Source organism: Cavia porcellus, unplaced genomic scaffold, assembly GCF_034190915.1.
Source record: "Cavia porcellus strain 051 isolate PalLab524CR breed Dunkin Hartley unplaced genomic scaffold, mCavPor4.1 scaffold_1, whole genome shotgun sequence".
Classification (NCBI taxonomy): domain Eukaryota; kingdom Metazoa; phylum Chordata; class Mammalia; order Rodentia; family Caviidae; genus Cavia; species Cavia porcellus.
The window spans coordinates 215,106,726-215,118,313 of NW_026947484.1; the positions used below are offsets into that span (position 1 = coordinate 215,106,726).

General features: G+C 38.2%; 1 protein-coding gene across 4 annotated transcripts in view; it reads right to left on the reverse strand.

Moving 5' to 3' along the window:
* The window catches only part of Plekhh2 (pleckstrin homology, MyTH4 and FERM domain containing H2), a 91,863-nt gene extending 80,530 nt beyond the window's left edge, over positions 1-11,333 (reverse strand). The window contains exons 1-3 of one of the 4 annotated variants that reach the window (XM_063229241.1): positions 11,189-11,292; positions 7,816-7,926; positions 4,672-4,801 (exon numbers count right to left, since the gene is read on the reverse strand). In XM_063229241.1, coding sequence (XP_063085311.1) covers positions 4,672-4,794 — 123 coding nt within the window. In that variant the 5' untranslated portion in view covers positions 4,795-4,801; positions 7,816-7,926; positions 11,189-11,292. Of the gene's footprint in view, positions 1-4,671; positions 4,802-7,815; positions 7,927-10,718; positions 11,106-11,188 lie in introns of those variants that run through there. The other 3 variants (XM_063229245.1, XM_063229238.1, XM_063229244.1) reach the window with 3 other exon arrangements.
* Between the last annotated feature and the right edge of the window lie 255 nt (positions 11,334-11,588).

Genomic DNA, 11,588 nt, shown 5'->3' on the forward strand with positions numbered 1-11,588 from the left:
AAGCAAGGCCAAGAGGCAGGAGATCCCAGATGGCCATGCTGCCCCAGGTAAAAACTGCAGGTTACATGGGCAACACTCATGCCAAAGCAAAAATTCTTCATATTTTTCTTCTTTTTCTTTTCACTGAAAACCTAATTCAACACAAATACCATTCCACTTTGGCTTAAAGAAAAACTTTCACATTTCCCTCCCTAACTCAGAAAACTAGCTGGTAATATTGTAAAGCAGGAAAACTACTTAAATCTCAGCTTCCCTGAAGAGTTTATATTTGGCATACTAAGGATATTTCCAACACCATTCCTTAAATTCCTCTAAAGACCTCTCCCACTTACAGCAGCACTTGCCCAAGATTCAATAAGGGCTTTTTCTTCATAAACTTCAATATTCTAAGTTACTTGGAAACTGCGATGGAAAAGAAAAGTAGGTGCAAAAATGTACTAAATCACATGTACTCTACCTCCACCTTCAAAACATATGACATACGTATTATTGAAATTCATCTGTAATTATAAAAACGCTGAAATATTTCATGTGTTTTTCCTTGCATATGTTTCCTATCAGTCTGTAATCACCTTTATATCATCTCCTCAAACACGTAACCAGTGTGACCATTCAGAAAGACACGAGAGGGTGTGAGAATGTACAGCGTCATCTGTACCACTGAAGGAAAGGCTAAGCAAGGGAAGGGAAGGGAAGGGAAGGGAGAGAAAAGAACCGGTCAGTTCTGCGTGCCTGGTACTCTATTGGCTGTATCACAAATTTGAAAACACTGAAGACTTCAGAGCAGTTCTGCTATTTGTTAACTGTGTAACAATACTGGACATATAAATCAATATCCTCAGCCTTAAAGGTAATTTTACAATGGAGATTTTAGTAACTACTTCATAGGGTTGCTATGAAGTTTAAATTATCTAACAGCTGTAGTAAAACTTGGGGACCATATTTGGGACCGAGGGTTAGTTGCCTAAAGCCAGTGCAATAAATCAGGACTGGGAACCAGAATTGCTAGAAGGAAGAGAAGCTGGCCAGAATCCCTGGAAAAGAGTTAAAGAATTACATTAGTATTCTCTCAAGAATCTTCAGCCTTGAGGCTACTACGTTCATGTCAAGGGAAGAATTTTAAGGAGAAGCCTTGGAGCAGACTGGTCCTAACACAAAACCAAAGATTGTAGATGAGATCAGACTGGTTTTAGGGATGCAATACTTGAGTGATTCTTAGAAACAATGCAATGGGGCTTGATTTGAAAGACATATGATGTTATATAAATTATTACTACACACACACACTAACGCACACACAGAGATGGACTTATACAATCCATTGCAGTTGAACAGAAGACAGAATCAATGAATAGGCAGATACATCACAGAAATCAAAGAAGTTAATAACAAAACTAGGTAATAGAAGCTATATAGGGCGACAGCTAATCAATTATACATCAGAGATGGAATGCCTGGGTTCAAATCTTGGTTCTATCACTTTCTAGTATAAATTTAGGCAACTGCAATAACTTTTCTGTCTAAATTTCATCCTCTGTAAATATGGGTAATATTACCGTGTAAAATTATTGGAAGAGCCAGGTGCGGTGGTTCACACCTGTAATTGCAGCATTTAAGAGGCTAAGGCAGGAGGATTACCATGAGTTTGAGGCTAGCCTGGGATACACAGTGAGTTCAAGGCCAGCCAGAACTACTTAGTGAGACTATCTTAAAAAACAAACACAAAACAATGTTGAAAGAATTAAGAAGTTCACATGGGATCACTTCCTGGCACATACTCAGCATCAGTTTCCTAAACTATAAAATGGGGCCAACAAACCTTATTTCACAAGTTGTTAGGCATATTAAAAAAGTGATACCTGCACAGTGTTTAACACATAATAAATTAATAAGTATTAGGGGTTTTTTATTAAAACAGATGGGTACCAAAAGAAATTTTCAAACCTGAGAAAAATATTTCATAAAAAATATAACAAAAAATATTGTGAAAATTTGTACTTCTATTTTGGAGTTGCACATATTTATTGGAAACCATGAGTAACTTGGCATACTTATCTACTTTCCAATATGTAAAATGCTTCTGAGTAATTCCATCTTTTTTTTTGTCTTTTTCATTTTTATCGGTACCGGGATCGAACTCATGACTGCCTGCTTGCAAGGCAGGTACTTATGCCGCTGAGCTAAATCCCCAGCCCCCAAGTAATTCCATCTTTTAGAACTGTCAAAGGATTACAGTCACAGATACAAAATACAGACCAAAAGAAAAAAAAAGCAAGAAAAAAGAAACTACAACTAAAATAGCACTATTCCTCTTTATTATTTCTAAAGAAAACATTAAATCAAATGGCACTTAGACTGAAAAGTTTTAAAAGCTACTTAAAATTTTACTTACAAAGAAAACAATCCTTTAATAATTTTTAAAAAAGGACACTCATAAAAAAGAAAAACCTGTGGCATTGTGCTTTCTAAAGATCACGACAAATGTGGTCATAAGATTTAAAGGTCAACAAACTGGAACCCAGATCAATATCACTTCTATTTAACCCATAAGAAAACTACAGGCATATAGAAGTCAAAGAAAACACGAAAATTATGAGAAGGCTGTACTCAGCAGTGTCAGCCAGTGAGAGGCGAGGGCAGCAACTGGACAGCGTCCAGGAGGCTCAGAAACAAGGGCAGACTTGATGGATCCAGGCACAATCACTGTGTGAGGGGGCTGGGATTGCGGAAAATACTAGATAGATCACGGCACAAGGTGGAAATGATTTTCACAGATAAAAGAGCAAAAGACAAAGATGAATCACAGCTGTGAGTTAGGATGAGCTTCCCCAACTTGAAAATATTCGAAGTGGGAATTTTTTTCAAGTTGCAATTTTTATTATAATATCAATAACTACAGTGTAGTGCATGGTGGGTTTATTCCACCAAGCCAAAAAAGAAAAGCATAACCTTAGTCCTCCCATATAAAAGATGTTAAAGTACAAATATTTATGATGATGAAAATGAAGATTTAAATGGAATGATGATTTCATTGGATTTTATTAGAATACTTCTAAGACATTCTTGGAAAACAATACAAGGAAGATTTAAGACCTTTTTTGGAAATGTGATATGTGTACCAGTCTCCATTCCAAAAGGATTATACAGACTAGAGTTTAAGAAACCACCTACAAATTCTCCTGATCAGTTTTAAATCACCATAAATATCACTCACCCACCTATTTGGACATTACTAGCTAGAAATACAATGTGAACCCCATGAGTCACCTAAAATTTTGCAGTATACATATTAAAGACTAAAAAAACAGAGAAAATTAATTTGAACATTGTCCACTTAACCCAACACCCAAAGTATGTATTAACATAATCAATAAAAAATGTATTGCTGAAATGTGTTTCACAGAAATCTCATTTGTATTTTACATTTGCCACACATTTCAATTTGAAGTTAGTTATCAATGGCCACATGTGGCTACTGGTTATTATTTTAAACAGCCCAGATCTACTGATTTTTTTGGTACCAGGGATTGAACTCACAACCTCAGCCTTGCCAGGCAGGCGCTTAAGCTGCTGAGCTAAATCCCCAGCCCTAACAGCACAGATCTAGAATCCAAGTTCTCTGGAATCAGAAATATGGGTTGTCTTATTCACAGATGTCACTCTGGTATTAAAAACCATATGTGGCTCATACTTAGCCTTCAACAAGTATTTGTTGAATGAATGAACAAACAAAACTATTGGTTTTATGCAAATATTTGCAAAATCAAAATTCCTGTGACATAAAATTCTAATTACATTGTTAGAACTATTAAGAGAAGCCAGGCTGGGCATGGTGTGCAAGCCTGCAATCCCAGCACTCAGGAGGCTGAAGCAGAAAGATTGTCATGAGTTCGAGGCCAGCCTCAAGGTGGCCCCACGGTGAATCAAAGGCCAACCTGAACTACAGAGCTAGACTCTGTCTCAAAGACAAACACAGAAGCATACAATTATAGTAAACACAATCGTAGCGCAGATGATAGTCCATGAATACAAAGTCCTAAATAGCCCAGATGATAATCAATGAATACAAATTCCTAAATAGTGCATAATTTCAGATAATTATAAATATATTTTACCATCAAGGAAATTTTCTTCCACAATCGGTTTTAAATGATATCCTTCAACATTTAGTAAATCAAAATGCTATTGAATTCTTTAAAATAAAGAATAACAGCTTTTCTCTCTGTAATAAATGAACTACATTCATCAAATACAGTTTCCACACAATATACCAGTATTTGCAAACAAATGTTTTTCATCCTGACTAATTCTCCCTAACACCAGTGACAGAATATAGCAAATTCAGCTTCAAATACATCTGGCAAAAAGTTGAGTTATGCAATTATTTTATTTTCTGGTGGTACTATGAATTGAACCCAGAGTCTTTGTGCACACGCACACACACGCACAAACTTTAAAATTTTTGAGACAGGGTCTCAGGCTGAATTCAAAGTTGCAATTCTCCTGCCCCAGCCTCCTAGACTTCTGAAATTGCAGGAATGTGCTACCATATCTAGCAAATTATACTACTGTTTTAAAGGTGCTTAAACTCCCCAAAGATTTTTAAAATATATATAAACCAGACCGCATGTAGGTGAAACTTAATAGCAAAGGATAGAGATAAAAGCTTACCTTTTCTGCTAAAAGCTCTCTTATCTTGCTTGCTTGAACTCTGAATTTTATGAGCTGAGACTCCAGGGCTACACATCTTTCCTTCCAATCCACCGGTCCTTCTGGTTCAGAAAGCTCGGCCATATTTGTTCTAAGAAGAAAGCATTCAACAGCACACCACATTAGCACTCAAGAAGTCTATTAATCTTCCCAACATATAAGTTGATTCGATGATATTCAGAAACAAGTTTTAAACTCTTAAGACACATCCCAGTCCTTGTTATGAGTCTAATGGAAGACAAGAGATCAGGGTAGAAGCCCTTCTGCGCTAGTATTTAAACTTTCTAGGGCTCAGTTTATCCAATCCAGAAAAACGGGAATGCTGAGCATCACAAACCATTCTTCCTCTCAGGTATGCAGTGAGAACAAGTGAAATATTGTCATTTCTAACAAAACAGATGATATAATAGCACAGCACAAAATACAATTATTGTTTTTTTTTTTTAATTTTTTTTTGGTCTTTTTCATTTTTATCGGTACCAGGGATCGAACTCACGACTGCCTGCTTGCAAGGCAGGCGCTTATGCCGCTGAGCTAAATCCCCAGCCCCACAATTATTGTTTTAACACTGCTGAACAGTTAGACGTTTTAAATCTATCAACTCATATTTTTACCATATTCTTAAACTCACAAAAGTCTCACAGCTTGATGCAGACAGTAGCAGGACAAAGTAAAGAAATAGAAGAATGCTACAGTTATTGTTTAGATTTGTAGTATAACTTAGTAGTAATTTTTACTTAGCATTACTCTAAATTTGCTCAGGCTCGGGCTAAGTCTTTCAAGCCAGAAGTTCTGAACTAGGTAAGTTATTTTGATCCTGACAGGTTTGCATAAAAGCTGTGTGAGAAAAAACATATAAATATGAAATTTGGAATCATCTACTGAAGTAAATCCGGAATCCATATTTTCCATGATGTTAACATTCCTTTTGGAGGAAATTAATCTCAGGGACAAATACTGTAAGGAAAAGGACAAGAGGCCAGGGAACTGGTTCTGAAATTCTAATTTATTATTTGATTTTGGAAGCATGATTGTTTCTGGCTCTGAGATCCGTGAAGGCAGTATAAAATGTTTGTTAATGTTTAATGGGCTAATTTAATAAGTAGTGTAATAATGTATTCCTTTATCTTTTTTTGCTCTATATAATTTAAGAAATTTTAGTATGCAGTTGCAATACATAATGGATATATTCACCCTGTGGAACTGGTATATACTGTATATGCATTGCATCGTGATCTTTGATCCTCTCTTTCCCTACTCTGCCTTCCATCTCCCCCTTCTGAATTGCTCTTGCTATAAACTGATAAAATTTGCTTTAGGATGGATCTTCTGCACGAGCCAAGTCCTGGTCATAGAAAACATGTGACAGCAAAACTCTGAGAACTATGAATGGTGCTGCAGTTGAAATGTACTATTCTATTATTTTGTTTTACAAAAATATAGCTAAAGTTATTTTCCACTTATTTAGTGTAACAACCCAACTCTCTAAACCCATATCAATTTTTTTTTGTCTTTTTCTTTTTTATCGGTACCAGGGATCGAACTCACAACTGCCTGCTTGCAATGCAGGCGCTTATGCCGCTAAGCTAAATCCCCAGCCCCTCCCCATATCAATTTTTAAAAACCACATACTGCTAAAAATTTAGTAAAGACTATTTTCCTAGGATAAACATTTTTGTGTTTATGTCAGTTTTCACATTAATTGTGAACTGACACAATCTCATAATAATTTAGAAATAAGTAATATAAGCTGAATTGTTCCACAAAGGCTACAGTTTTTATTAAGAGTACCCTAACCAGCTTGCAGATGCCCCTAATTTCTGCCATAGTTTGAAAGAAACTTAAAATTGCAGGGCTAAAATTCACTGTCTTTGCTTTTACAGAATCTTTTCCCTACTGTTTTCTGAGTATCTCTCTTTTTGTTTTTGACTATTAGCCTTTCTCATGGTCCTTTTCAATTCCCATGTTAGTATTTTCTATTAATTATTCACATTACCATTTACTATCAATGATTTAAGAATAGATAAAGCAGTTTGTCAATCAAAAGCTTTTTTACCATTCCACTGCTACTTCATTTCTCTAATTGTTATCCATAAAGGGAAGGAAAAACATGATAAAATATTAAAAAATAAAAATCATCATCAAACAGATACCCTTAGTTCTTGAGTCACTCTTATAACTGCACAGAAACATAAGAACTCTTGTGTATCGTAAGCAATAAGAAGTCTATTTCATGTTAATTAAATTTTGTTCTACATTTTGAATAGCTCATTTATGTTCTAGTGTAAAATGTATACAAGTTGTTTTGTCTTGTTTTGTTGCTTTATTTTGCTTGCAGAGCTGGGGGGTCAAACCAGGACTAAGCAAGTACTCTACCTCTGAGCTACAGTTTTGAAAATAATATAAAGAATACTTTTTTTCAACAAATGGAAATAAACACCAGTAATGCACAACACTGATAGAAAAAAGGACAAAAAACACCTGGTCATTTCAACTACACACACACACACACACACAGATTTGACAAAACCCAGTATTTCTTCATAATAAAACATTCAACACATTAGCAATGTCAGGGAATTTTCTCAACCTGAAAAAGGACATCTACAAAAGCCAAACTAACAACACAAATACTGGTAAATGACTTACACTTCTTGCACTAAAATCAGTAACAAGACAAGGATGTCTGCTCTTATTGTTTTATTCAACATTGTGCTAGAGATTCTAGCCAGGGCAAGATAATGCAAAAGCATCCAGGTTGAGTAGAAAGTAAAAACTATTGCTATTTTCAGATGAAATGATTATTTATTAAAAAATCCTAACGAATTCACAAAAGGGTATCAGATCTAGTTTAGCAAGCTTTCAGGAAACCAAATCAATGTATGAAGCTCAATTTTTCTACACACTAGCAAGGAAAATCCCAAAACTAAAATATGCCATTTGCAATAGCATCAAAATGAACAAGACACTTAGGAATAAAGTTAATAAAACTGCATATTGCATACTATATTTGGAAGACAAACAGATTAACATACTCAAATCAATCACTACAAAAGTTCTCATAGAATATTTTGCAGAAACTGACAAGTTCACCCTACAATTTACCTGCAAATTCAAAGGATCCAGAATAGTCAAAACAATCCTGACAAGTTGAGGACTTGCTTGTTCGAATTTCTAAACTTATTACAAGGCCACAGTATTCAGAGATAAGCGTATCTGTGTAAGAATAGACGCATACATCAGTTGAGTCTAGAAATAAAAGCTCACATTTACAGTCAACTGATTTTTGCACGGGTACCAAGACAATTCATTGGGGAAAAGAACTGTATTTGCAACAAATGAGCAGGGAAAACTGGATTTCCACAAACAAGTGAAAATATTTTGGATCCTATATATACACAAAGCTGGATGTGGTGGTACATTCAAAGTAATTCTAGTACTCAGAAGGTAGAGGCAGGATGAGAGTCATGAGTTTGAGGCCAGCCTGGGCAACCTGAACTACATCATGAGGTGCTGTCTAAAAAAAATAAATAAAGGACCAAAAGCTCAATTAATAAAAAGGCAATTAATAAAGGCAAAAAATAAAGAACTCATAAAACTTAATAAAAAGGCAATTAATAAGTAAGCAAAGTACTCAAGTAGACACTTCTCCAAAGAAGACAAATAGCCAATAATCACATGAAAAGATGTTCAACATCATTATCTATAAGGGAAAGTGAAACATCATAATGACATTCCACCCTCATATCAAACACGATAAATATAATAAAGTGAAAAAGAATATATACTAACAAGTGTTAGTAAGAATGTAGAGAAATTGGAACCCTGATACATTGCTGGTGGTATTGTAAAAATGTTGGAGCTGCTATATAAACAGTTTAACAGTTCCTCCAAAGTTTAAACATAAAGATTTTGTAGGCCCCAGAAAATCCAATGCTAAACATACATGCAAGGGAACTGAAGACATTGTCCACAGCAAAATTTGTATACAAATGTTCATAACACCATTATCCACAACAGCCAAAAAGAGGAAATAATCCAAGTGTCTACCACCAGATGAATGAGTAAACAATGGGTAATCATGTGACATATCCATAATGAGAACATTATTCAGCCATAAAAAATAAAGTACTACTATATACTACAACAATACATGAATCTCAAAAACATCATTTCAAGTTAAAGAACACAGACATGAAAGGCCACATATTATAGGATTCCCTTTGTATAAAATGTCCAGAATAGGAAAATCCAAAAAGGAAAAAAAAAAAAAAAAACCAGGTTAGTGGTTTCCAGGGTTTTTAAGGAGACAGCAAAGCCAGGACTAGTGGCACATGTTTGTAATTCCATCACTCTGGGAGGCTGAAGCAGGAAGATTACAAGTTTGAGCCCTGTCTGGACAATTTAGCAAAACCTTGTGCCAAAATTTAAAAAAAAAAATTAAGGGCAAACAGAGCTGGGATATAGCTGAGCCCAACAGCTCTGGGTTCTAATCCTGTATTTCAAAGAAAGTAGAAGGCAGAGAAGCAAAGCAGACTGACTACCAAGGGACATGAGGTTTCTTTCAGAGATGATGAAAATATTCTGGAATTAAAGAGTGGTGATGGTTGAGGATATGCTAAATATCACTGATTCATATACTTCAAGGGTACTTGCAAATCTACTACAAATCATGGAATTATAAAACTTGAAAGGGTAAATTTTAAAGTTTGTGAAATATATCCCCTGCAAAATCATATACTTACAAATCACTACAGAAAGAAGCAGCAGTTTAAATGGATATGTACTAATACAATAGAATGTGGTCTGCTAACCACATTCACAGATTTAATAACCCATTGTGTGTGGTTAAGAAACCCTGCCAAAAATTTCACCATTAATTCAAATATAATCAAATAACCTCAAATATGAAAAATAAAATACACATATCTTACCTAGAGTACTCTGTTGTAAAAATGACACAATTCATTTAAAGTTAGGTAAACCTATTTCTTTAGTTATACTAATTGTGTATTTTACAGTGAACTAATAAAGCCTTAAGAATGTTATGAAATCAGCATTTAACATCTGCAGTCTCTATTAGTTGGGTTATAATAATAGAATAATTCACAACCGTAGATTGACTGGACCACAGTCCCCACTGGGGGTTATATATCTGACTTCCTTATTTCACTCTCTAGGGGAAGCCAGTTAACAACTTTAAAGCAACTGTTGTGTTAGTGCACATCTTGAGTAGTTAAGAATTTTAACTTGGCACACTGCTCACCATCCTTTTGCAGTCCCCCTGACGTTACAGTGTTCTACAACCTGAGGAGCTAGAATCAATTTTTAAATAAATATACCTAGATTTTTAAATTTGACAGTGATCGACCTTTTCTGTAGGAAACAGAAAAGTGTTGGTTTTTCAAATACTTCGAATAACTTTTGAAAATATTTACTGACACAAAATAAACTGTTTACAATTGTGGAGTGAATGCTCTTTTTCTCTCAATCTCTGACTTCCTGTTTCTCTTCCAAATCTCAAAAAGGAAAGAAAAAGAAGTGAAAGAATTCATGTACTTAGGTCCTCCCCTTTAAAGTTCAGGGTTAGTCTCTTATATTCTTAAATTCTCTCCTCTTAAAGGACAAATTGACTGGACTGCCAGGTAACTGTATTTTCGCCCCCAAGGCAGAAAAGTCTTTTTTAACCAGACCAAGACACTCCTTGTTTAAAGAACCTTACCACCACCACCTAACCTCACTTTTGCCAAGCTTGTCCTTGGGTGGCACTGCCCAGAACAGCCTGCTACAGAACAGCCCAGTCTTTGGGGACACACTGCTGTGCAGTCCAGGCTGGCAAAGACTGCAATTTTCACAGAGAAAGCAGTGACCTGCAGGTAGCCCAGCCTCGACGCGTCTGCGGGGCAAACGGTTCCACGTCTCTTCCCGCAGCGCGCGATGCACGGCTAAAATGGTCTTTCTAAGAGTGGTCTGCTAACTGCAGGCGACTGGCAGCTCGGGGTGGTCACCTTAAGGCACGCTGACGTTCCGACTACTCGAGGTGTAGAAAACGGCTCCGTAACCTTTTGAGAAGCTGCGCCCCGGAGATCACAGTGGGGCTCCGCAGAAGCCGGGACCGCGCCGCAACATCCCTGATCGCGCGGGGCCTCGGGGACTCGAGGACGTGGGGAGTGGGGACCGGGGACCGGGGCTGCCGCTGGCGCCCAGCACCTCGCGCTCCCGGCAGCCGCGAGCCGGGGCCAAGGTCTTCAGCGGAACGTCACAGGAGCCCGGGGACGTAGGGCCGCCGGCCCCCACCCACCCTGCAGCGACCCTCAGAGCCCGGACGCCGAGCTAGGAGGGCGCGCGGGGCGGCGCTGGCCGCGCCCCCGTCCTCGGCCCCGCGAGCCCCCCGCGGCGCGCTCCCGAGAGGCAGGGCTCCCCCGGCGGAGGACATGTGAGGTCGCCCCCTGGCTCCGGGCCTTGCCCACCTGCCTACCTCTAGTGCGAGTTCCGAAGTGCCCTGGCGCCCGGCCGGGGCTCCCTACAACTCCGGGTTCTCACTCGGACCCCCCAGGGGGCGGGGCCAGGGCCGCCCCTTCTCGGGACTGGCAGCAGGAACAGCCAATAGGAGGCTCGGGAAGACCACCTGGCGTCACTGGAGGCTGCGACTGTAACGTTGGCTCCGCCCATCGGCCACCCCGAGAGGGAGTTCGGTGATGAGGGGTTGCCCCTTCCCTGCCTTCCTACACAGCGAGAGCAGAACCTCCAGCAGACGTCGATCACCTCCTTTCCATTCCCTCTCCCGCGACTGGACTGTCATCCTTCCCTCTTGGTTAGTTTCCCAGTCTCCCTCTTGCCAATCCATCCTCCAGCCTCCCGTCGGTTAATTGTCCTCA